The sequence below is a fragment of the Heterodontus francisci genome, chromosome 22 (genome assembly GCF_036365525.1).
Source record: "Heterodontus francisci isolate sHetFra1 chromosome 22, sHetFra1.hap1, whole genome shotgun sequence".
Taxonomy (NCBI): Eukaryota; Metazoa; Chordata; class Chondrichthyes; order Heterodontiformes; family Heterodontidae; genus Heterodontus; species Heterodontus francisci.
The window spans coordinates 73,676,734-73,704,274 of record NC_090392.1 but is presented as its reverse complement, the minus strand read 5'-3'; the positions used below and the strand labels follow the sequence as shown (position 1 = coordinate 73,704,274).

Below are 27,541 nucleotides of genomic sequence, written 5' to 3'. Positions count from 1 at the left end.
TGCTGTACTGTTCTTTGTTCTTTGAGTCGCCTCTTACTCTTCTAAATTCCAGCTGATCCAAGCCTAGCCTGTCCAATCTTTCCTCGTAAGACAGCCTGCCCATTCCAGGTATCAATCTAGTAAACCTTCTCTGTACTGCCTCCAACTCATTTACATCCTTTCTTAAATAAGGAGACCAGTACTGTAATATGTAATCATGTTCTCGGTGAGAGCTTTGCTAAAGGCCAGAGGGATTTCTGCATGATATTAACAAGCAATTTTTAAGATATTTTTGAAGAGTGATTTGATGGTACTTGTGGTACAGGAGCATTGGATTTCCTAAACTCCTGAGGTTCATACAGATAGCCTCTAGATAGAGCATTGTGTGTGACATGTGATATGAGTTCAAATCCCACCATGGCAACTGGGGAATTTAAATTAATTTAATTAAATAAATCTGGAATAAAAGCTAGTATCAATAATGGTGAGCATGAAACTACTGTATTGTTATAAAAACCCATCTGGTTTACTAATGTCCTTTAGGGAAGGAAATTTCTCAACCTGACCCGGTCTGGCCTACATGTGACTCGAGACCTGCAGCATTGTGTTTGACAGTTAACTTCCCTCTGAAATGGCCTAGCAAGCTATTCAGTTGCATTGAATTGCTGTAGAAGAGTATAATAAGACATAACAGCACTGTGGGTGTACCTACATCCATGGACTGCAGCAGTTCAAGAAGGCGGCTCACCACCACCTTCTCGAGCATTAGGGATGGACAATAAATGCTGGCCTTGCCAGTTTCACCTAGACCACGTGAACAAATTTTTTTAAAAAGCAGGATGTTTTGACTTGGAGACAGTGGCCTCGGAGTGTTATCATTTGCCCACACCCATCTACCCAGGTGGGATACCTTACTGTGTTCTTAGACAAGTTTCACAGCAGACTGTTCCAGATTCCTGGAATGGGAGTCGTAATAAATGTGGGGAAACTTTAAAAATTGTACAGGCAGCTGTGTGATGAATGATCAATTTACACTTCCTGACTTCCAAGTGGCGAATTCTAACAACAAATGGAATGGGAACGAGCAGGCGGATAGATAAGGGGCAATCAGGCACATTGATCTGGAGTCTTCTCAAGTCATGTTCTGACACAGCAGTGTAAGTATGGCGTAATATCAGTTGTCAGCAGAAAAGATTGAAGAAATTTGGACTTAAGCAACTTATGCGCATTTTTACGCTACACCCGAGTTTCCTCGATCTTTAAACTAATTCCATGGAACACGCACCAAATCCCTGTGCCACTAACTGACATAGCTCTACCCTGATGCAAAAGGCCGGAAAATCTGACTATCCTGCATTTACACTAGTTCTAATTACTCTTAAAATTTTAGGTGCAGCAAGACTCAGAGTCAACGATTTTAGGGCGATTTTTGTTTTAAATCATTTATTCTTGGATTTCACCGCACTGTATTTTTTATATCTTTGAATGCAGTTTTGCGGCACAAGAATTAGTTAGGTTAAAAACTGCAAAACTTATGCAGTTGCATTTTCTTAAATATGCTGTGCCTAATGTGCATTAAAAAAATGGTTTGATGGCTTCAAATTTTACTTTCCAAACATAAAGAGAAACTTTAAAGAAGGAATATGTCACAAGCTCCATGCTTTCCGCAGGTTTTTGTTTACGCTGATTTCTGCTTAAGTTCGACCACTGCTATTCAGATTCTCAGGAAATCTTGGTGCAAGTTATACTGTTTACGCCCTTGCAGAAAATCCAGGCCTTCCTCGCAAGAAGGGGAGAAAATCTCAGGACAGAGCATTTCTGAGCTACATTTGCACACCAATTGAAAAGGCCGATTGGCTAACGTCCCAGATGCAGCTTGCTGCAAGGGCTTAACAGGATCGGCTGGCAATGATGACAGCCGAGGACCTGAGTTGGGTCCAAGATTGGGCAAGACAGCTGTGAAAGGAGGGTGAGCAATGCTTGGCAGCAGTTTTAATGTGGAGCACTCCCGTTCCTCCTGGATCCACATTAAGATAAATTGTTATTTTTTAAACTTGCCTTTTTGGGGGTGTTATTCAGTGGTCCCTTTAAGAGCCTTTGATTTGGCTGCATGTAGACGAGTTAATTCTGAATTTAGCAGGCCCAAAACCTGCTGCGTTCAGGACAAAATAATTACTGGTTTCAATTCTAAAGCAAGCATTTGGTCCCTTATTGGCATATTCAGAGTTTAGTTGTCAACTAGGGATGTCTCTACAGTGTTCGAACCTATATGGCATCAGACAGGTTTCCAATTCTGTATGGGCATAGGAGGTTGTCTCCCTAAATTGGACTTCTTTGCACACGTTTTCCACCTGGGAAATGGGTGTAAGGACCAATTTCAGCTCCAGTCTGGGGCTTACAAACGTTCCATATTCAGGATTTGGCCCTCTCCTGCAGAATCCACTTTAAACATGACATTTGTTCAGAGTTGGCACTGGCTGAGAACATTTCATACACTCTAAGGCACTGCTGGCATATTTGTCAACAATGTTTGTATACTTCATGCACAATATGTGTGGCAGGTTCTGTGAGGTTTTTTGGGAGTTGGGGCCCAGCACGCATCAATTTGCTGTAATGTTAAATTTGTGCTCTGTCACTTGACTGTCTCCTGTAGATCACGCCTGCTGACCGTGGAGATTCTGGCTTCTTCTCTTGCCATGCAATTAATTCTTATGGAGAGGACCGAGGACTCATTCAACTCACAGTTCAAGGTATTCTATTTGTTATGTCTACATCACCACATGCTTTGCCTGTTTGACGCATCTCAACTCTGGAGAAAAGCTGTTGATATTTGTAACAGTGGGTACAGTATATTTGCACTCTTTCTAACTCTATTACCTGGGCACAATTCCAGTTTAAGGTGAGAAGTGTTTCAATCCAGATTTATGGTCAATGCAAGTCCTCAAGTATTTACGCTTACTCAATGGTTTTGTCCAGAAAAGCCACAAGGAAACAGTTGAGACAAACAGTCAGAAGAAAATGTGCTCGAATGTGTTGTTAGGTTGAAATTGACAGCCAATATATGAGGAGGCTTCATCATCCCATACCTGACACAGGAATTCAATATTACAATATTATATAAACATACCTCTCAATATTATTTTTCCCTGACGGTTACAAATACCAGGAATACTATTGCATGCACAAGTCACTTCTGTAACCAATATTTTATCAATTGCAATCTAAATTTACTTTTGATTTATAATCTTGTATATTACTTCAGCTCTGCATTCAATGAGGTAAGAGGATTACAGTCTCTCAAGAAGTCAAAGGTCAAACTGCCATAGGTTTTCATTGTGATAGCAGAGGTAAAAAAAACAATAATCTTTGCTATTGTGCAAGGTCCTCTGAGGTCTATCCCTGGTGAGTCAACTTCCTTAGGGACACTATTGAATTCCGTACCAATGCACGATCAATTGGCTTTGGACCAAACGTCACAAACTATTGCATGATACGATGAGTATTATAATATTAGTTAGTGGTTTTAGAATGTTTTAGCTTGTGTTAGAGATTGGAAAATACAATGGTACTTTTTAGGTACTAGAAACTCAGTGAGATATGTGAGTTCCCGGACGTTTTGAGCCTATACTTTGGCTCTGAGTTGGTGGTGATCGAATAGTCACCCTGTACTTATGATCCTGAAGGTGCAGAACTTTTGAGAATCCACAAAATTAAATCACCAACTTTGCAGTACAATAAAAATGTAACTGAAGAAACATTGAGCAGAGTCGTGTTCACAGTTTTCTCCCCCCGCCTCTCCGTAGCCTCAGTAGGAGACACTGACGTTTAGGTATGCATATTTATTAAAGTTTACTACTGGGATGTTGGCTCCAGAAGCATTTAGACAGCCTCAGTAAAGCAAATAAGCTCTTGATGCTTCTTCTGTGCACATAATTTATTTACATGTAGCTTTGCCCCTCAGGAGATGGGTTGATGATTTTTTTTCTTCCAGGCACCATAAGCCAAGGCTAATGCTTTGGCATGATGCCAGCTGAGGTTGGTTCAGGAAAGATCTGGTTCACCTGCAGATCATGTAGTTCAGCAGCTCTGTGCAGAAAAACAAGATCTGCCTCTGGGCTTCCAAAAAACATAGTTCAACTTAGCATGGTACATATTTATTTTCGCCTCTAATTTTGTTTCTAGTTTTCTTCCCTTGCCCCTCTGCCTCTGAACGTCATGGTTAATAAGAACCCCTCAAACCTGCTGCACCATTCAGTTAGATCATGGCTGAATTATATCTCAACTCCATTTACCCACCTTGGTTCCATATTTCTTGATGCCATTTGCCGAACAAAAATCTATCAATCTCAGTTTTCAATTGACTCCCCAACCTCAAGAGCTTTTTGGGAGAGAGAGTTCGAGATTTCCACTACCCTTTACATGAAAAAAGTACTTCCTGACATCACCCCTAAGTGGCCTAGCTCTAATTGAAAAGTTATGCCTCTTTGTTTTGGACTGTCCTTACCAAAGGAAATAGTTCCTCTCTATCTACCCTATCAAATCCTTCAATCATCTTAAACATCTTAATTAGATCCCCCCTTAATTTTCTATATTCAAGGCAATACAAGCCTAGTTTATGCAGTCTATCCTTATAATTTAACCTTATCATGCTTGGTTATGGTTCTGTAGTCAGTATCTAGCACAAATGGCATTCTTCATAGGCTTGCCCAGGTGGCAAGTGTCATGGACATAGTCAACAATTGGGCCAACTCAGTTGTCCTTTTGTGACATCCTCACGTGTGTTTCCAATAAGGCTGATTTGATTGCAGTCACAAGTGGGAACTCTGGTCAATTTTCACCTTTCTAACTGTGGCTGCTGATGTCAATTAATAAACCAAATCAACACAGATCAGCGCCTTCTTGATTAACCTAGTGTTGTTACATGTAATTACCAAACCACTGAGGCCTCCTAATTTGCACAATCTAATGAAGGATTGGCTTAGCTACAGGTGTAAAGTTTTGTGAAACTAGAAGCTACTTTACGGCTTGATTTATAACTCTCACGATCAACATGCCTTTTTGAAAATCACTTCATAATACTTCAGTTCACTTGGTTTGATGTTGACATTACCTCCATCATGAAAAGGCACAAAGCCAGGAAGGGAGTATACCTTTAATACCACATGGTTCATGATCAGATAGAATTAGTCAAACGTTCCCTAATATGGAACTAACTCTTCCCAAGTTTATTAGCCAAGTGACTTAAGACACAATTAAATGGATGGTCCATCTGGAACCTGATGAAATTGCTATTGTGTAAGGGTTTGATGATGTTCAGAGTCAGACAGCCATGTGATTTAAAGAGCCATCATGAACTAACTGTAATGTTTGTGTCCTGTAAGTGGAGGAGTGTGTTCCAATGTGATTAATTTCCTTTTGTTTTCCATCATATCTGCTCTTCAAAACTTACTTCCTTCTTAAGTCAAAATTGACAATGTGGGAAAATGCTTGTACAGCTTTGCAATAGAAAGCAAAGTGTCTGAATGAAAATATGATGAATTTGAAGCCTAGGTTTATGAAGCTTATGCCAGGCAGCTACTTGTCCAAACACTTTCTTATACCCTGTTGAAACTGCTTTCATTTCATGACCAAATGGAAGCAAAGTAATCAATGACAATTTTGTCGATCACCATTAATTCTGCAAGGATGCTCCTAGAAAATTGCCTTTTTAAGGTCAGTTGAGTCCTATAAGCTAACTAGCATCCTTAAAGAAAGGAGTATTGGTGAATATTATAGCGACCCTGTCAGCAATAGTAAGAAAGCTGGGCATTGAAGAATTAACTAACTCGTGCACTTGTCTAACTTCTCTTCTCCGCAGAGCCACCTGACCCACCTGAGCTGGAGATCAGAGAGGTGAAGGCTCGCAGCATGAATCTCCGCTGGACTCAGAGGTTCGATGGAAACAGTCTTATTCTTGGGTTCGACATTGAATACAAGAACAAATCAGGTGAGGGCAGTCACTGGACTCATTGCAATGATATTTGCCTGTTCTTCCATGAAATGTGTCTCCTCTTGGTCTTGCCAGTAATTCCATCTCCCTCCCTGGCCACTGTGAACTAGACTGTTCACAACCTTGGCATTCTATTTGACCCTGAGCTGAGCTTCCGACCCCGTGTCCTCTTTATCATCAAAGCAGCTACTTCCACCTTCCTAACATTTCCCATCTCTGACGTTGTTTCAGCCCATTTACTGCGGAAACCCACATTCACGCTTTTGTTATTTCCGATCTCTACCATTCCAATGCACTCCTGGCCATCTCCCATCTTCCAATCTTCGATAAATTTAAACTCAACCAAAACTCTTCTGCAGTTATCCTGACTTGCACCAAGTCCTGACCACTCATCCCCCTGTAATCATTGAGCTACATTAGCTCCTGGCCCACCAATATCTCAACTTTAAAGTCCTCTGCCTCATGTTGAAATCTGCCCAAGACATTGCCTCTCTAACTCTGTGCCCTCCTCCAGCCCTACAACCCTCTGACATGATTTCTGTGTTACTCCAATTCTGGCCTCTTGCGTATCCACAATTTCCTTCACTCCACCATTGACAGCCATGCCTTCATTTGTCTAGGTCTTAAGCTCTGGATTCTCTTCCTAAACATCTCCACCTCTCTTTCCTTTAAGACGCTTCTTAGAACCAAGAATAGGTTGTCCTAATGTTTCCTTCTTTGACTTGGTGTGAAGTTTTGTCTGATGATGCTCCTGTGAAACACCTCGGGGCATTTAATTACATTAAGGGTACAACATAAATGCAGATTGTTATGTATGTTTAGTCTCCCTTTCTCTCATAAGAAATATTGGCCAATGTGGTTTGTCTCCTTTCCTGGTCCACCATACAAAAGTAGAGATCTGATAAAGCGGACATTATTTATCACTTCCCCAAAAACAGAGAAGGCCCTTTAAACACCCTTTTTATAACCTGTTTAAAATCCAATCTTGCCACCGTTTCCAAGACATCATTATGGGCTCTGGTGTACTTATTCGAACCATCTAATTGACAATTTTAATTCATTGCTAGAAATTTAAATCCTGTTGCTGCCACACCAGGAGAGATTAAAATATGATTAAATTTAGCAAATTAATATTGTACAAGAACTGCAAATATTAATTATATGCAGTGTACTCTACCAGAGTTTGATAAGATTGCTGAGCCTTTCATTTATCATGCTTCTGCATAATAAATTGTAATCTGGCAAGTTATTTTTTGTGCCTAATTCATGCATATATGTAATATATTTCTATCAGGTTTATTGGTTAAATAAATTAATTGAAGGAAGGTATTTGGCCGCAAGATTGCCATTGCCATTAAACAACATCTGTTCGATTTGAACTGAATTATTGTTGTTTTGTAGAGATAAAGATAATTGATGAGACGTTGTTCTCCAACTTTTCTCAAATCATTTTATTTTTAATGCACCCATTGTCAGTTTTAGCTTTGGATCAGGACTGGTGTGGAATGGAGTGTAGAGACAAGTTGCTTTCCTTTTTATATGAATAATGTTATATTTGCTACGTAGTTCATGCACTCTGTGTATGGGCATTGTCATCACATCAGGCCCACTAGCTGATGTCTTGATAAGAATTTACTATTATAAAGCTAATAACATGACACATAGTCACACCTGCAGCAGCACACTTCCAGCACTAGATAGAGCTCCAAAAGGTTTTGATGCCATCCCTATGCCTACAGTAGCACCAAGGCACTGTGGAAAATCTGCTCTGTCCTGACTTTCAGTAGGAAAATGGGCAAGAGATCTGCTAGCATTAACCATACAGAAGGTTGAGTCAATGTCCCATGAAGCAGTGGATAGGCGTGTCCCCCATAAGCAGGCAAGTCACTACAGGTTGCTTTGGTAGCAGGGACTAGTCAACTTGCTATTTCAAGGTTGGGGAATAGCGTGCAGTGGATGGGAACATAGGAAAAGGGAAGCTTACTATACAAATACAAGTCTTTCATTAACAATGGAGAAAAGGCCCAAATATGGAAGAGTCAGTAACAGAACATCAGTCTCCTCTTAGAGAAATCAAGGACTCAAACACTGTGTGTTTGGCACAAAGCTGATTTATTTAATATATATCTGGATTATTAATCAATGTAAGTGGGCTGGAGTTTATCTTACTGTAAGATTTTTAAAGGGACAGGTCAGAGGAAGCGTCACCCTGCCTGACATATGCTACGATTCACTAGGGACTGCGAATGGGATAGTGTGAAGAGAGCTTCCTCTACAGTCTATCCTGTTGCTTCAGTGTTGGTTTTCACTTAAAAAATTGAATCATCGAAAAATTTGAATTGAGCAATATTAATAACATGGCAGAGTGAAAGTTTAGTGCTTAAAAGGTTAAATTATCAGCGGATTTGAATGAAGCAATTTGGACTTAACAGGAGTAAACCATAATCCAAGCAATGTGGGAGCAGAGAGTGTTCCATTCTGCAGCACCTTAATGTACACAAAGTAATAGTTTAAAATTAGAAAGAAAGCCTTGCATTTATATAGTGCCTTTCACAACCTCAGGATGTTGCAAAAAATTTTACAGCCATTTAAGTACTTTTGAAGTACAGGGGGAGGCAGTGGCATAGTGGTAATACTCTGGGGACATGGATTCGAATGCAACTATGGCAAATGGTGAAATCTGAATTCAATTAATCAACCTAGAATTAAGAAAAAAGCTAGTCTAATGAAAATTGATTGTTGATTGTTGTAAAAACCCATCTGGTTCACTAATGCCCTTTAGGGAAGGAAATCTGCTGTCCTTACCTGGTCTGGCCTACATGTGACTCCACACCCACAGCAAAGTGGTTGACTCTTAAATGGTCTAGCAAGCCACTCAGTACGAGGGTAAATTAGGAATGGGCAATAAATGCTGGCCTAGCCAGTGGTGCCCAAATCCCACAAAACAAATAAAAAAAAGGTCACTGTTGTAATGTAGGAAATGAAAGTTGAGGCACTCTCTTTGGGCTGCAACCCTTTTTGTATAAGAGCTGTGAACAGCAAGCAATTGTCTCTTTCAGCATTTCTTTAGTTTGTATTCATAATCTCTGATGGCAAAGACATTTACAATATTAAAAAAAATTATTATTTTTTTAACAGATTCCTGGGATTTAAAGCAGAGCACTCGAAATATCAACCCAACCATAAACCAGGCCAACATTGTGGATCTGCACCCAGCCTCTGTTTACAGTATAAGGATCTACTCTTTCAACAAGATTGGCAAGAGCGAACCCAGCAAAGAATTAACTGTTAGCACAGAGGAAGCAGGTACAGAGTATGACAGAGATAGACCAATCATGTTTTGCCAGTAGCAGATGGCCAGAACCAGAAATTGCCCCCCTGCTTGAGTTTGATCACAGAATGAGTCTAATGAAAAGCAAGGGAGTTCCACTAAATCTTTATAAAAAAACTGGCTAGGGCCAGCTGGAGTATTATGGTCAATTCTAGGCACCATTCCTTTGGAAGGATGTCAAGGCTTTAGAGAGGGTGCAGAGGAGATTTACTAGAATGGTACCAGGGATGAGGGACTTCAGTTACATGGAGAGACTGGAGAAAGTGGGGCTCTTCTTAGAGCAGAGAAGATTAAGTGGAGATTTGATGTACATGTCAAAAATCTTAAAATGTTTTGGTAGCGTACATAGGGAGAAACTGTTTCCAGTGACAAAGGGTTGGTAATCAGAGGGCATAGATGAAAGGTAATTAGGCAAAGAACCAAAGGTGACATGAGCGGAAAAAATGACACAGCGAGTTGTTGTGATCTGGAATTCACTGCGTGAAAGGGCAGTGGAAGCAGATTCAATATTACCTTTCAAAGGGGAATTGGATAACTACTTGAAAAGGAACAAATTACTCGGCTATGGCAAAAGAGTAGGGGAGTGGGATAATTGGATTGCTCTTTTACAGAGCCAGCACAGGCACGATGGGTTGAATGGCCTCCTTCTGTGCTCATCATTCTATGAATAGGAAATTTTGAGTTAACACTTGTAATGCAATTCCAGCCCTAGCCAATGTTTATATTTCAGATTTGTATTGGAGAGAGCATTTTCCACTATAGTTATGGATTTCTTGCTGATGTAATGCCAAGCTCAGTTGATAAAGTAAGTTACTCCAATGGCAAGCCTCATGGTTGCCTGGGAAGAATGATGCTCAGAGGGCAGCATTAATGGTCTCTCCTACTGCCTTAATGCTGAGGCAGTTTAATTGCCATGATTGCACAAAGCAGGTCCTGGTTTGAGCAGAGTCACTGTTGATACCAATGTAAACCAGGAGTGGTGGTGGTGGGGGGTGGTTACATTCTGAAACATATCTGGAATCAGCTTTTAGTTTCCAGACGTTAATGATGAATCATTTTGCTCTGAGCCCATTGTGAAAATCTGTTTGATTCTTGGTCCTGATAGAAATGAGTATCAGCTAAGGGAACAGCAAAACAATCCTCTGTTAATATGAGATCCTGTAGCCCGTAGGCCTGAAGGGTGAGCGCAGCTACTGGTCTGAAACTCCCAATGAACTACTCTAAGTATGGGATTGAAGAAACTAATATCACTGTTCACAATGGTAAATTTAAGACAACGTGCTATCACTGATGAGTTTTCTGTTACTTATTTATCTCTTCCGGAAGTTAAGAGATCTGATCTGTACTGCTGCTCTAATTGCCATTATGCTTTTGTCCATTAACACTTCCCCTTCTCTCTTGAATGCCATTCTGCATGTCCCTATTCTTCACATGTAAGCTTTCATAGAAAGTGGCTGTGGGTTGTTCAACTGCAGGGGCCATTAATGCTGAAGCCTGTCTTGTTTTCATTTGTCATCTACGCACGTGTGGAGGGGGTTATTCGATATTAATCAGAGCAACAATCTAGGCTGGTTTCTCTCTCCTTTGACTTGACAGCACTGAGGCCATTCTTACCCATCACTGTGTCAACTGTGATGAGAAAACTTAGTACAGACCAGGGATCCATCCTGGGTTGCATGATGTAATACCGTTATTGAATGGTACATTTTGTTACTGAGGCAATGAGGGGCTACCTTGGCTGTTTTTACATTGGTTATTTTTCTGGCCGAACCTGTTTTCAACAACCAGAACTCAAAAGAGTCATATGGTCACATCAGGTGCCTTTCATGTATGTCAACAGTCCCTCAGAAAATACCTGGACACTTGTCACAAAGTCACATATCTGCGATTTGAAAAATGGTTAAATGATGAGTGTAAGTCTTGTGACTATTTGTGAGTGTGAATTTAACTCTCACTAGTGGCTTATGAACATATGAAAAACAATAGACAGGAAAATACCATTGTCCATCCAGTCTGTCCCATATAATTGAGATGACTAGCACACCACAATAGATGTACTCCAGACTCCACCAATGCAATCTCCTGGGAGAGGCGAGAAACTAGGTAAAAACTCAGGCCGATTAGGGAAAAAATTCTGGAAAATTCCTTTCTGACCCCTTTAGGCGATAGAAACTAGACCAGGAGATCACTCTGGCCCTGATTAATGCTGCATGGTAATGCTCTTGTACACGGCGATTTCCGCCCCAGTCAGAAACAAATCTTGCTCTTGCTTGAAGGAATCAGTGTTCTTCACAGAAGCTTGCAGCCTGTTCCACAGGTCCATTATTCTCTGAGAAAAGAGAAGAATCCCTAACGTCTAGACTAATTCTGCCTTTATGTAACTTGAGATTGTGACCTCTGGTCCTCTCTAACCTGTTTAGCTGAAACAAAGTGTCCACACAATCTGGTTTAGGCTTTGTTCAATGCCCTGTAAATAGGATTGGTGACGGAAAGGTCTTGGGTCCCATTTAGAACACAGGGAGCTCTCCTTGGTACTGAATAATTATCTGGGGAAATGTGGTGTTGAAAGCTGTTTGCCATTGTAAAGATGTGTTCAGTTTACTTAACATATTTCTGGAGTTATGTGGAGTAGTTCATAATAAATCCATCTAAATCTAATATATTGATTAGTAAACACCTGTCTTTAAAAAGTAGATTATTTCATTATCTTCAGTGATAGTAATAGCTATATATACTTTTTTTTTAGCTTTTTAAAATATTTTTTGGGGAGATCTGATTGAAATGTACAAAACTTTGAGGGGCCTGGATAGAGTGGAGGTGAAGGGTCTATTCACCTTAGCAGAGAGGTCAGTGACGAGGGGGCATAGATTTAAAGTGATTGGTAGAAAAACTAGAGAGGAGATGAGGAAAAACATTTTCACCCAGAGGGTGGTGATGGTCTGGAACTCACTGCCTGAAAGGGTAGTTGAGGCAGAGGCCCTCAACTCATTCAAAAGGAGTCTGGATATGCACCACAAGTGGGGTAATCTGCAGGGTTACGGACCAAATGCTGGAAGGTGGAATTAATAGAATAGGTGGATTGTTTTTCGGTCAGCACAGATACGATGGGCCAAGTGTCCTCTTTCTATGCCTTAAACTTTCTATGATTTTATTCTATGATTCTATATTTTGAGAAGTCATATCAATTAAAATATACCCTTTGATAGTTCAACTCTCAACAAGCCTTTGCACCAATAACGTCCCAGATACTGAGAGCCATATCTCAGCCAGATCACCACCATCCTGTTGGCTGGGGAATAAGATGGCGTGCCTCAAAATGAAAATAAATATCTTTTAAAAGGTTTAGATTAGGCCAGTAAATGGGATTGGGAGTGAAGTGGAATTATGAGAGATTTAGAAAGATTTGCAAGTTTGTAGTTTCTCATTGGATCTCTGAGTCACAGATAATCTATTCTAGTGGTGATGTTTCAGAGATGACTGTTGACTGGGAATAGTGCAGAGTGACTTTTAATGTCTAGTTTAATAAATCATCCAAAGATAACACATTTGACAATGCAGCGCTCGGTCCTGGAGTGAGATTTAAAACCATAATCTTTTGACTCAGAGGTACGAGTTTTACCAACAGAACTAAACGGACGCTCATCCATGCACATGTTGATGCCAAAAATGGTTTTGTGAAGCCTTGATTCTTTTGTTGCTGTGGCTATGGCCACAAGGGACTACTTTAATTGGTTTGTTTGGTTCTCCAGTTCATTGGCAGTAGTTTGGTTGCTAGGGGAACCCTTGTTGTTTGGTACAGGATATCCCCTAGTGAGGGTTAAAAGGCAGCAGGTGTTTAACTGTGAACAACACGTATACTCCATTATTCTAAAATATGGAGTGGATGCGGTTCTGTGAAAATTGGATCATGGATGAATGGTGCAGTCCAAATTGTAAAGATGCGCATAATGTAATAAAATTCTTCATTCTGCGTAGTATGCCTTTGCATCTGTGTTCCCATATTATTAAAGCCAAACATTTTCAATAAATTTAACAATGTATTATTTGTCTGCTTTTAAAATCTTTCCCCCAATTTTCTTTCCTTTCTTCTTTTGCTCTCTGGAAGATGTTGACTCTCTTTGGGTATGGGTTCTTCAGATGCTGGTAGCTCTCTGGTATCTTACCCAAAGATTCATTCTTCATGATTGAGTGTACATGCAAACTATTCAACTGCTTGAGCATGACAGCTGAGTCTGATACTACTCTCACCAGATGCACACACAGGCATTTGGCAGGGGGGCAGTGGGGGGGGGGGGGGGGGGGGGGTGGGAGGGGATGTTTACTGGACAGTAATCAGGTGCAATGCACCCTGGCTGATGTCTCCTTTCCTCCAACCCAGGTGCATCAGCCTTTTTTTTTTATCAGTGTGTGAAAGAGTAGAAAAATTACATTATCCCACTCCCTGGTAGGCCTCTCCAACCAAGTGTTATCTTGACTTAGATGTTGGCTTTCTCACCTATGAGATGAGAGGTCATTGGTTCTTCTCCCATACCAAGACACAATCTAGGCTGACACGTCGGTGCAGTACTGAAGGTATGCTGCACTGTCAGTGGTGTTGTTGTTCTGGTGAGATGTTAAATCGAGGCACCATCCACCTGTTCGGGTGGACATGAAAAATTCCATGGCACTATTTGAAGAAGAGCCGTGTCCTGGCCAATATTTATCCCTCAACTATCATCACCAAAATTAACTGGTCAGTTTGTGGGATCTTGCTGTTGCTAATTTGCCTACAAAACACCAGTGACTGCAATTTCAAAGTAACTTGTGTGTGAATTCACGTTGGGAAGTAAAATGTTCGACAGAAATGCAGGTTCTCCCTTCTTTCTGTATATTCTCCTTTGCCTGCTGGTTGTGTTTTCTGTTTGTTGAGTTCTGGTCAGTGATATTGCTATCAGGAAGCTTTGATTCACCATAAGGGTAGTGAAAATCTGGCACTCTCTGCCGAAAACTCTGTGGATGCTGGGACAATTGGAACTTTTGAGACTGAGATTGATAGATTTTTGTCGGGCAAGGGTATCGAGAGATATGGAGTAAAGGTGGGCAAATGGAGATGAGGTACAGATCAGCCATGATCTAATAGAAAGCATTCCCAAGGGGCTGAATGGCCACCTCCTGTTCCTTATATTTCTAATAGCTGATCAGTGGTTAGTTGATTTTTCACTGTACCAACTGGCAGTGTGAAAAATGGCAGGAAGGACTTTGGTGTGAGTGCTGTCTGCCCATTACAGCTCCACAGAGCACAATTGTTGAAGCTGAGGCCTTTGAAAGCTGGGCTGTGGGAGGTGCAGTCTCAGTACTGCTGATTCAAGTAAATACAAGGGCAATGAGACTCAAATGGCCCAAGCTGTTTCTGACCTGCAGGCAAACAATAGCAGTGTTACTTTAGTTGATTAAAATGAGGAGGAATATGGGGCAGGAGGAGGCGGGCACAGAGGCAGGGGTGGGGGGGAAGCAAAATGGCAGGGGGTGCCATTCTCAACATTGCCCGGGCCCCCTGCCATTTTGTCCAGGGCAGGGAACGCCAAGGATGGTCTTCCCGCCCCAGCCCAATTGAAGTCCTTGCGTAGCCAATTAATGGCCACTTAAAATCTGGCAGCCTCCGAGCGGGGTAGGGGGTTGTCCCTCCTTCGGTGGCAGTCCAGGGCCCCCGGGGGGGGGGGGTGGGCGCCCTCCCCGCCCTCCCCACCCTGGCAGCAATCGCTTTCCCCCCACCACCGCCAACCCCCACCACCAACCTGTCGCCGGGGCCTGCCTGAATGGCCCCAGTGACCCCCAACCCCACTCACCTTTCCCAGGGTCGTCTTCAGTGCGGCAAGGCCTCTTGCAGTACCGGCAGTCACCACTGCTCCCATTGGTGCTGCCGATACTGCAGAGCTTCCGGCCCTCCGATTGGCCGGCACCTCTGGAGGCGGCAGCTTGACCCTTAAAGGGACGGTGTCTCCACAGCAGGCAGTTAATTGCCAGTCCACCGTTAAATAGCTTCGGGGGTCCGATGGAGGGCTGGGGCAGGGTCTCCCCTACCTTCCAGCCCACCGCCTGGACCTCTGTAGCAAGAGTAAAATGAAGCCCATGGTCATTGACTAAATCTCTTGTATTTTTGTCATTAAATTAAAATTAGAACTTTTTTTTTTACAAAACTTGGTATAATGAGATGAGATTAACACAGCAGTGGTGAGTAATCCACAAGATTTGGCTCAGATGCGCAAATTGAAATTAATGAATCTAGTCTCTGCTGACACTGAGCTCCAATTTATGATTTCTGAACATTTCATCTGTTCCTTATGGGTTTTGAAAAATAGGCAACCAATTCTAGAACCCTTAAAGACAGCAATTTGGATATGCAAAGCAAAAGCAAAATTTATGACTAAAATATCTGGCACAAGATTAAGGCGAAAGGATGACTAAAATTTGGGAACAACAGAGTAGACAGTAACTAGAATTGGATTTCTTCCGACAATATCATTGAGATGAAACTCAAGGTCCAGAATGAGGCTTAAAGAAAGAAAGAACTTGTGTCTATAAAGGAAATTTCATGTCCTCAGGACATCCCAAAGTACTTCACAACCAACCATGTACTTTTGAAGTGTAGCCACTGTTGTAATCTAGGCAAATGCAGCAGCCAAATTAGCTGATAATCTGTTTTAGTGGTGTCGGTTGAGGAATAAACATTTTCCAGGCCACCAAGAGCATTCCCTGCATTTCTGCAAATAATGGCATAGTTCTTTTCTCTTCATCTCAGCAGGTAGATGGGGACTCAGTTTAATAACTCATGTGAAAGATAACACTTCTAATAGTGCCACACTCCTTTAGGACTGCACTGAAATGCAACCCTAGATTGTTTAAGTTCTGCTGTGGGACTTGAACCCACAACCTTCTGACTCAGAAGCAGCTGTACTACTGCAGATGATACTAGACTGGTAGATTATCTAAATCTTGAACCACAGAGAGGTACCTTGTATGCTTCAAGTGCACATTGAAAACTCGTGGGCCAGTTGCCTACGATTTTCCGTCCACTGAAATAAATAGACAACCAATGATTTTGCATTGTGCATGTTGAGAGCTTGAAAATCAAGTCTGAAAAGTGACGTTAAAATAATACCTGTGACTGGAACAATGATAGATTGAAGAAGCTGAGGTTGTTCTCCTTAGAGAGGGAAGATGGAGAGGAGATTTAATAGAAGTGTTCAAAATCATGAAGGGTCTAGAGAGAGTAGATAGAGAGAAACCATTTCCAATGGCGGAAGGATTGAGGAGCAAAGGTCACAGATTAAAGGTGATTGGCAAAAGAACCAAAGGCAATATGAGGAAAAACTGGGAGTGGTTATGATCTGGAATGCACTGCCTGAGAGTGGCAGAAGCAGATTCAATCATAGTTTTCAAAATGGAATTGGATAAGCTCCTAAAGGAAAGAAAATGCAGAGCTACAGGGAAAGGGCAGGGCAATGGGACGAACTAAGTTGCTGTTTCAGAGAGCTAGCAAGAACTCAACGGGCTGGATTTTACCAAGCCCACAATGTCGGGCTCTGTTGCGGCAGGGTTGGGGGGGACCGAAAGATGGAGCTGGCAGGGGTCTGCTACAGAGCCCGACGTCAAGAGGGCCTGGCCCGATCCTGCCGGCAGCAGCGAGGCTCCGTGGCGGACCCCCACCCCCCCCCCCCCCCCCCCCCCACCCCACCACTGCTGGACAACGGGACCTGGAATTCAATATTTAAATTAATTACATGCATACATTTAAATGGACTTACCTTCAATCATCTGGGCCTGCCGCGATCTTTGGTGCAGTGGCCGGCACTCACCGTGCCTTCAATTCCCCGTCTGGGGAAAGCCGACGTGACGCTGGTGGGGAGGGAGGAGGAGTTAAGATTTTCAGTGCGGGAGGGGTGGGGGAGGACGGAGTCAAATTAACGTAATGGGTGTAGGGGATGGTGGGAAGGGTGAAATTTAAACTTTGTTCAGTCTGGAGGGGAAAGGTCAGATTTAAAAGGTAAGTGTTTTGTGGGGGGTGGGGGGGAAGGTCAAATAGTTAATGTAATTGTTATTAGAGGATGGGAAAGGGGGGTATTTGATAAATTTTGAAGGGATGGTTCCCTTTAAAAATGTTAATTTTCCAGCAGGGCTGGCTGCCCTTTAAAAATGGTGCCACGCCTGAGCACAGGCAGCTGACGCCACTGTCCGGGATGGACAGCCCACCCACTTGACATTATTTAGTGGGGGGGTGCGGGCTGTCCTGGCTATTTAAATGGGCCGCCACATGTGAGATCACGTCAGCTCACATGCGGGCTGCTAATTTTTGAGTTCGCCGCCAAGATCAGTGGTGGGCTCTTAAAATCCAACCCTCAGGGCCGCCTTCTGTGCTGTAACCATTCTATGGCTCTATGATTCTATGATATTGTTAGAGTGCCCAGTCTAGCACTTAACATTGAATCCTTATTGTCTCTCTTTCAGCTCCAGATGGGCCTCCTATGGATGTCATATTACAGCCCGTCACATCTCAGAGCATCAGAGTAACCTGGAAGGTAACTTTATTCTTCTCCTGTTCCAGCCACTCAGGGTTGAGAGATTTCAGCTCATTTTTGTATTTTACTCCCTCTTGCAAGACCCCTCTAAAATTATCCTAGTATTTATTTTAATAATCATCTCTCAATTTTCCATAATTTCCTCTCCTAAAGGTGCAGCCTCCTTTTGGGGACCATTCTCTAGTCACCTGCTCTCTTCTGTTGTCTTGCCCAGAATGGTCACTCTTCATGTGTGTCAGTCGACACAGATTGAGGGTTATCAGGCTGCTCGACCATGGGAGGCATGAGAGCCAAGCCTGAGCCCAACCTCACCAGTTGTTTCAAACTCAGCAAAAGTTAAAACTTGGAAGGCACTAGGACCAGGGGGAGATATGGACCTTATGGTCAGCCTCAATTCAAGGCTGGACCTTTTCAAATTCATTTTGGTCTGTCCACTTTCTTTCACTTTCTCGACTGAAGGTGCAGACTTGTTTGGGGGTAGGATACTCCCACATGACGCAGCATCATGACCCTAAACATTCACTGGCTGCAACTTGATAGATCAAATGCGTGCCCAATTTGTTCTCACTTATTGTTTATACACATGCACATTGTCCAGGCCGGTTTACAGCATATAGTGAAGGAGCATAGAAATTGCTGAATGAGAAAATATCAAGGTCCATCTAGTTTATCTTCTACCATCCTGGTAGTCACATTATACAACATAATAGAGTTGTTGACTGTTAAAAAGAACTAGTGACTGTTGAAAGAAAGAAATCAGCACACAGATTATCTGCTTGTGATAATCCTTTGCCCCTCCCTAGAAAGAAATGGGGCAGTTTTATGATTCATTTAAAGAAAGAAAGGCTTGCATTTATATAGCGACTTTCACAACATCGCAAAGTACTTTGAAAGTGTAGAAACATGGCAGCCAATTTGTGCACAGCAAGCTCCCACAATCAGCAATGTGACAATTTTTTTAATTCTTTCATGTGATGTGGGCGTTGCTGGCTAGGCCAGCATTTGTTGCCCATCCCTAATTGCCCTTGTCAACTAGGCCATTTCAGAGGGCAGTTAAGAGTCAATCACATTGGGTCTGGAGTCACACGTAGTGTTTAAGATGGTGGAGGGGGTGCCAATCAAGCGGGCTGCTTTGTCCTGGATGGTGTCAAGCTTCATGAGTGTTGTTGGAGCTGCACTCATCCAGGCAAGTGGGAATTAATCCATCACACTCCTGACTTGTGCCTTATAGACAGTCTTTGGGCAGTCAGGAGGTGAGCTACTCACTGCAGAATACCCAGCCTCTGACCTTTTCTTGCAGCCACAGTGTTTATGTGGTTGGGTTTGTTAAGTTTCTGGTCAATGTTAACCGCCCCCCCCCCCCCATTTTGATGGTGGGGGAATCAGCGATGGTAATGCTGTTGAATGTCATGGGGAGGTGGTTAGACTGTCTCTTGTTGGAGATATCCTACTGACTATGATACTGAGTCGCACTAACCAGCAAACTCGTATGTTCTTGCCCCAGTCCACCATCTACAATGTGACAAGTTTACATAGCAAATTTCCATATAAAGGTGGACAGAGGAATTTATAATGGAAAACAATTACGTGCAGATGGAAAATGTTAATATATTAAAACATAGTACTGTATATAAAATGTAATAAAATTATAAATTAGATTCACTGTACAATTTTGCTCCATGGAAGAGACTACTGTTTCTTTAAGTCTTTTTAAGGATAGCTAAATTAATATATTCATCTTTGGAAAATTGAGGATAAGATCATCTTATTGCATGCTGATCTCGCAATTTTTGGAAGATTAATTTTGACTCAAGGGAGTGATAAATGGCCTATTTTTCCCAAATAATCTGTCTTCCCCTTTTTCTCAGCTGATGGTAACGGCCCATATTGTCTTTCAGTTCCAAATTTCGAGAATTTTCAGAGTTATTTTTCTTCTAACAGCCATCATCTTGATGAACACATGCCTTTCCACCCAAAAAAAATTAAGAAGTGAACTTTTCTTTAAAATGACAGATTCAAGCACATTCGACAAGACAAAGACTGTGGTTGGGCGGCACAGTGGCGCAGTGGTTAGCACCGCATCCTCACAGCTCCAGCGACCTGGGTTCAATTCTGGGTACTGCCTGTGTGGAGTTTGCAAGTTCTCCCTGTGTCTGCGTGGGTTTCCTCCGGGTGCTCCGGTTTCCTCCCACAACCCAAAGACTTGCAGGTTGGTAGGTAAATTGGCCATTATAAATTGCCCCTAGTATAGGTAGGTGGTAGGGAAATATAGGGATAGGTGGGGATGTGGTAGGAATATGGGATTAATGTAGGATTAGTATAATTGGGTGGTTGATGGTCGGCACAGACTCGGTGGGCCGAAGGGCCTGTTTCAGTGCTGTATCTCTAAATGCGACAGCGTTGACTGCGTGCTGTCATCACTGAGAGCAAGATTTCTCTGCACATTAAAATAAAATATTTCAATGGGTAAACGCAACACCACTGGATTTTTTGTGATTAGTGACAACTTATGAAAAGCTATAATTTTGTCATTGTAAATGGAGGACAGTGAGGCAGTGTGAGTTTTTTCTATTTCTCTTCCTAATTGTTTTGTAACAAATAAGCACCAACAGAACTTTTGTCCCTCGCAGGTGATAGAGCACCTCCTATTGTTGCGATCACCTTAATGTTAGAGTATTGGAGAGTAAACATGGGATGCTGCAGGTTTGACCTGCTGCCATTGAGTCAGGTTCCTCTCCCTGAGAGAGAGGGAAATCAGAGTGAATCTTCCAAGGGTTCTCATCACCCAGTTCCTAATGAGCAGCGTTGGTCAATATCTGAAAACCTGTGACCCACTGTCTTGGCTGCTGGTGGTGTAAGGCCTGAGGAGAACAGAGAACTGGAACAGAACAAAAGAGCACTTTTAAAAAATTTATTCAGAGGATGTGGGTTTCGCTGGCCAGGACAGCATTTATTGCCCATCCCTAATTGCCCTTGAGTAGGTGGTGGTGAGCTGCCTTCTTGAACATCTGCAGTCCTTGGGATGTCGCAGTTTGATACAACTGAGTGGCTTGCTAGGCCATTTCAGAGGGCAGTTAAGAGTCACCCACATTGCTGTGGGTCTGGAGTCACATGTAGGCCAGACCAGGTAAGGACGGCAGATTTCCTTCCCTAAAGGACACTAGTGAACCAGATGGGTTTTTACAACAATTGACAATGGTTTCATGGTCACCATTAGACTAGCTTTTTAAATTCCAGATTTATTAATTGAATTCAAATTCCACCATCTGCCATGGTGGGATTCGAACATTAGCCTGGGTTACTCGTCTACTGACATTACCACAATGCCCCCGCCTCCCCATGCTTAAGAACACTTTAAAAAGGAGAATGTGGAATGTGCTGCCACATGGACTAGTTGAAGAGAATAGCATTGATGCATTTAAGGAGAAGCCAGATAAGTACATGAGGGAGAATAGAATGTGCTGATATGAAGTTAGGTGGGAAGAGGCTCTTGTGGAGCATAAATGCCAGTATAGACCTTTTGGGCTGAATAGCCTGTTTCTGTGTTATAAATGCCATATCATTCTATGAATACAAAAAATAAAAATAATTGACTGCAGTTTCCAGTCTATGAAATGAAATGCAATGCCCTTTGGATTACAGTGACGATCTTCAGTCATAGATAGAGACTCAGGTGCATTCAGTTTTCTGCTTCCAAACCCTAGAGCTCACAGTAACTACTGTTGTCCTCCAATAATGAACCAATATGTAGATATATCACTGAGAAAACCTGTAACTTTGGCGGGGGAGTAGGAAACTTACAGTAGTAAATCATCTGCCCGTTTATACACTGCAGTGGGAAGGTTAATCGGTTGGAGTGTATAACAGGCGGTGGATCCTTATTGGAAGATTGGCACTCCGCTGAAGTTGAGAGTTATCCCCAAGGATGTATTCTATATTTGTATATATCTAATGTCATATATGAGTAAAATGTCACCAAGGGACCTGTTCGGCTGTGAATTTTCCCCATGCTCCCAACAGCCCTCTTCCTGATGGCTATTGATCAGTATAAGGAATGAATCAACAGGGTGGGTTTGGTGGGACCTTTGTGATTCAGAGCAGCCTTTGCTAACTAACCACTGAAATGGAATGTAAAGCACAATTTATTGATTAGATGGCTAAACCCCTAGGCCTGAATTTATGGCGCTTTGTATTTGATATTCAGGCACCCAAGAAGGAACTTCAGAATGGGGTGATCCGGGGCTACCAAATCGGGTACCGGGAAAATGGCCCTGGCAGCAATGGTCAGTACAGTATTGTGGAGATGAAGGCCACTGGGGACAGTGAAGTTTACACACTGGACAATCTGAAGAAGTTTGCGCAATATGGTGTTGTAGTCCAGGCATTCAACAGAGCTGGGACAGGTCCAAGTTCCTCTGAAATCAATGCTACAACACTTGAAGACGGTAAGATGTGTTCCAAGCAGGTGTTGCAAAGTGATTTTGTGGGATTACTAACTTTTGTATTTTTCATGCTCACCAATGTAGAGGGATGCTGAGCGATGGGACTTTTTCCAGTTTAGCCATTTTGAGCTCAGTGTCATCCGTTACCAGTTAGGCTCAGCCTAATTAAAAACAGAGTGAAACTCCATCCATTCTGTCCCAACTATGGTCCTCTGAGCTAACCTCAGAAAGGGACCTTCCCCTGTACCAATGTGGACAATGAAGAAATATCATAATTAGGGCCCAGCAAAGTGAAGGATGTTATTGCTTCAAATTGGAACAACTTCCATTTCAGGCCATCAGTCACAGCATTAAGGACTCCCAGATCAGGTACAGCCCAGAGCAAACCCTTCCCCCAACAATGTGTCTATGACCCAACCTCAAAAGAGTGTCCCCTACTGTATGGCTACTTAAACGAGAAACCAAAAACAGCCTAGAAATTGGAAAGGGCCTGGCTTATGTTGTTGTTATGATCAGGTGAGGAGGGGTTGAAGGGCTCCCCTCTTTTCTCTCTCCTTTTTTGCCCACAACAGGTTTATTTCTTTTTGAAAAGGATATACTTGCAAATTCAGTGAGTGTTTAACGTTTACGCACGTGATCATAAAAAGAACCAATTGGACAGGTTTTCTTGAGTTTAACAAAGAGACTAGCTTTATTGTACTTAAACTGATCTAAGTAAAATAATAAAATACGCCTCAACTTTCACACACACACACACAAATAGATTACAGAGTGGAGAAGGATAGATTTGTCAAATTAGAGTCCAGAGAAATAAAAGGCGTATAGTGTATGTGGAGGTTGGTGACTTGGCTGGCTTCAGGCCGAATACGGTGGTTGCGTGACTTTCCTTTGGTGGTCCTGAGGCTTGCGGCTTGAAGATGTGGACGCTGATTCGGTGTTCTCTGGGAGGCAGCAATGCAGCTGATTTCCTTCAAGATGGTGTCTGTCTGTTCTTTCCGGAAACCCCTCTACTCTCAGTGGCTCCCCCTTCAGGCTTAGACAATTAAGCACAGTGAACATCGATCAGTGAACAAACTAACACAATCGAACACAGATCAGTTAAACCACTGAACACTACAGTCTGCAGCAGGAAATATGCCTCAGTGCTCACAGTCAGCAGGCAGAGTTCAAATCTTGCAAGGTTTGAGTGGTTCATCTTCGCCAGTTTAATATTCAGGTTTCCAGCCGGAGGATTAAAAAAATTATCATTCAACCTAACACATTTTCATGGCATTGTTGAAAGGTTTCCTGAATTGGCTGGTTACAAAAAGCCAGTTCCAGGAGTTGGAAGCAGGCTGACTTCTTATTTAGAGTTGAGGTCCATATAACCTGCTGATCTAATGAGGCACAGAGACACGTGTGAAACAAGGGTGACAAAGGTGATGTGAAGTTTTAATTACACCGACCTATAAAATTCATTAATATTTCCCCCTCAAAATCATCTAAATTGCTGGATTCATAATAACCTAATTCCTTCGTTAATTTGCAATACACAGGGGTAAATGATCTTACCTTGTCCTCACTTATAAAATCCTTGAAGAGGATGTGGTGGTGTAACACAGGAAGGGCATTAAGAAGTGCTGGATGAGGACTAAACATGGCATGGAGAGTGCTGCACGGAGTAGCCATGTCAAATAGATTTTTAAACAGATTCACTGACTCTCAGGCTGCCTGCAGTTTCTGTAGCCTGGATGAGTCCAAGTTTCATGTCTATACAGAGTGTGAGAGGTTGCAGCCCCCTCTTCCACTATTTGAAGGTGCTGCTCCTCAATTTCTGCCAGCACTTTAGTCCCCCGCTCCTAATCTTTGTCCAGCTGGTGTGGAGGGGAGCGAGCAGATCAGAGCACCTCCTTGTGGGTCTGTTCCTTGGCCTGGACAAGGTGGCCATCTACAGATCCAGACAGCACACAGTCAATGGGGCCATTCGGCCTGACTGCCTTCCTTCTGTTCCACGGCTATGCCTTTTGAGAGTATATCAATCACTGGCTGAATTAGTGCTGCTATGACCTTAGTAGGTGTTGGGTTTCCTTTGAGGAGTTGGGTTGCTTTACCTGCTGTGGTCCTTTAATAAATAGCCTATTTTTCAAGACTGATAATTTCCCCCTAAAACTGCTCTTCCCTGTTTTCTCTGCTGACAGTATCGGCCCATATTGTCTTTCAGTTCAGGATTTTCAAGGTTATTTTTCTATCGTCATCCATCGTCTTGATGAATGTATTCATTCACACACAAGAAAGAAATTAAGAAGTGAACTTTTAAAAAAGAAATGACAGATTCTCGCACATTCGATAACTCAACTGCGACAGTGTTGATTGCGCACTGTCATCATTTAGAGCAGGATTCCTCCGCAAGTTAAAATAAAACACTTCAGGGAGTAAACACAACACCGCTGGCATTTTTTTGTGATTACTGACAATTTATGAAAAGCTATAATTTTGTTGTTGTTGTAAATGGAGGATAGCGAGGCAGTCTGAGTTTTCTCGCTTTGTCTTCCTAATTGTTTTGTAACAAAGAAGCACCAATCAGCATTTACAGGATCTCGAAATCCAAATTACAGTGGATCTGTCATCTAATTAAACTGATGTCAGCCTGGATTTACAATTCAATGATTAGCTTTTAATGAGTGTAGCACCCTGTAATCTCCCAACACCGTCATCAGGCACAGTATCTGTTAAGCCTGTTATCAGCATAATTCAGCATGAAATAATTGATGTCACACTATTCCAACACATAAAGAGGAGGAAGATTGCTCTGCTTCTAAACACTTGGTGGAACCACAAAAGACCAGCTCTGGATTCTTATGACAGAGTTACATGAATTACGACTCAATGTCTGTCTTACCTGGTGATTTTATTTTGCAGAGAATCACTGCGGTTTTGGCAGGTGTCCAATTGAATGGGTTTCTTTTTGTGTCAGTATGTGGAAGCGATGCCAGTCAGTGTTTAGGAGATATATTTATATGTTTTGTTTCGGTTTAATCTCTTGTTTCTCTTTTCATCCCACCACATCTGCACTCTGCCTCTCACCCCCTCTGCCTCTCACCCCCTCTGCCTCCCATGCCCTCTGCCGCTCTCCCCTTCTGCCTCTCCCCCTCTCCTCCTCTGCCTCTTTTCCCTCTGCCTTTCTCCCCCCTGTCCCTCTTCCCCATCACCCCCTCTGCCTCACTCCCTCTGCCTCTTTTCCCTCTGCCTCTCTCCCCCCGCCTCTCTCCTCCACTCCTCATCTGCCTCACTTCCACCTCTCCCCCTCTGCCTCTCCCCATCTCTGACGCTCTTCCGCCTCTGCCTCTCTTCCCCTTTGCCTGTCTCTTCCCTCTGCCCCTCTCCCCCTCTGCCTCACAGCTGATCAAGTTAAGGCAGTGCAGCGGCAGATAGTCCAAGGAAATTTAGGGCCTCTGTTTTTGTGCCCATATCATTCTGTTTGTTTCTCTTTTCTTTGGGAGAGTCTCTATACCTGCCCAGATTCTTTCTTTCTGTCTTTTTCTCCTTCTTTCTTTGTCTGCCTCTTTCTCTCTTTGTTCTCTCTCTTTTCCACCCATCCTCTCTGTTTCTCTCTTGCTCTCTCACTTCCACTCATTCCTCTCTCATCTTCATAAAAAAATATCTTTGTGAGGAAACTTCTTTCTCAGTAGTTTGTCACTATGAAGCTGTGAGTGTGATGAAAGAGTCACCTTGTGGAGAATCACGTTTACCAGCTAAAGCCTTGCTACTGACCAAACCCGACTACGTGTGTCAGGTTTGGGTTGGGCCGGGTCTATATTCTCTGTCCAGCATTCGGGCTAGGCTCGGGTTGGGCTGGACTGTATTGTTTTGTTTTGTATTCTTTTCTTTTTAATCTATGATTTTTTTATGTTTCAATAATATGTTTGATACTTTCGGGTCAGGTTGGGCATGAGGAAAAATTAAAGGACTCAGGCCCGGGTTGGGTTCGGGTTGGCTGTTGTCCGGTCGAGCCTGAGTCGAGTTTTAATTTTATACACGACCCAGGCTTTAATACCAACCTCTCTGTCAATTTAACTCTGGTCCAATATTCAATCATATTCAATTATTAGTAGTACACATCGAATGTGCAATAAACATTTAATACAATACCCAAGTGGTCAAAAAGTGATGTGATTTCAGCTTTCAAATATACAATAGACTGGCTACTTTCTACCTTGCCTTGAGGACAATGACAGCAGTGTCTAGGTCTTTCAAAGCACAGAGAGAAAGGAATAAAATGTATTGATTGCAAACGTGTTATCAGACATGTGTTATGATAACTGTTATTCTAAGTGAGAGAATCTCAAAGAGCATTTTCTGTTTCATCCTAAAAATGGAGCAATGCTATCTGGCGATTTTTTATATGGAGGTTATATCAATTGACAGAAAGAATAACAAGAACTGACAGTAAAACAGTTGTGATGTTGTCCTCTGCAACTGTCTCTGACCTGCAAAAGGAAGTCTCCACATGAAGCACTTTGAGATGATTCAGCAATGCCAGGAGACATTGTATAAAAACGCAGATTTATTTCACTGCACGTTAACAGAAAGTTCCTGAAATTAGGCCCTAGCTCACACCCTTTCACCCAACACCAACGATGTTCACTATTCTTCCTTTGCAATGGTAAAATAAGATGAGGGATTGAGTAAGGAACTTTCAGCTCCAAAACACTATATTTTTGTCAGCTGTGGCTCAGTTGATTGCACTCTTGTCTCTGAGTCTCATGGTTCTGGATTCAAGTCCCACTTCAGGACTTGAGCACATAAATCTAGGCTAATACTCCAGTGCAGTACTGAGGGAGTGCCGTACTGTCCTTCAGATGAGGTGTTCAACTGAGGTCCTGTCTAAGAGATCCTATGCCACTATTTCAAAGAAGAGCAAGGGTATCCCTGGTATCCTGACCAATGTTTGTCCCTCAATCAATAGCACACATACACATTATCAGAATGCTGTTTGTAGGAGTTGCTGTGCACAATTTACTGTGATTCCTACATGGGCGGCACAGTGGCGCAGTGGTTAGCACCGCAGCCTCACAGCTCCAGCGACCCGGGTTCAATTCTGGGTACTGCCTGTGTGGAGTTTGCAAGTTCTCCCTGTGTTTGCGTGGGTTTCCTCCGGGTGCTCCGGTTTCCTCCCACATGCCAAAGACTTGCAGGCTGATAGGTAAATTGGCCATTAGCAATTGCCCCTAGTATAGGTAGGTGGTAGGGAATATAGGGACAGGTG

At 42.6% G+C, this 27,541-nt stretch overlaps 1 protein-coding gene across 1 annotated transcript in view; it reads left to right on the top strand.

The window, feature by feature from the left end:
- Positions 1-27,541, top strand: part of dscaml1 (Down syndrome cell adhesion molecule like 1) — a 504,300-nt gene that overhangs the window by 378,749 nt on the left and 98,010 nt on the right. The window contains exons 13-17 of the mRNA XM_068054032.1: positions 2,633-2,729; positions 5,837-5,965; positions 9,107-9,274; positions 17,784-17,854; positions 22,059-22,299. Of these exons, the coding sequence (XP_067910133.1) occupies positions 2,633-2,729; positions 5,837-5,965; positions 9,107-9,274; positions 17,784-17,854; positions 22,059-22,299 (706 nt within the window). The remainder of the gene's footprint in view (positions 1-2,632; positions 2,730-5,836; positions 5,966-9,106; positions 9,275-17,783; positions 17,855-22,058; positions 22,300-27,541) is intronic.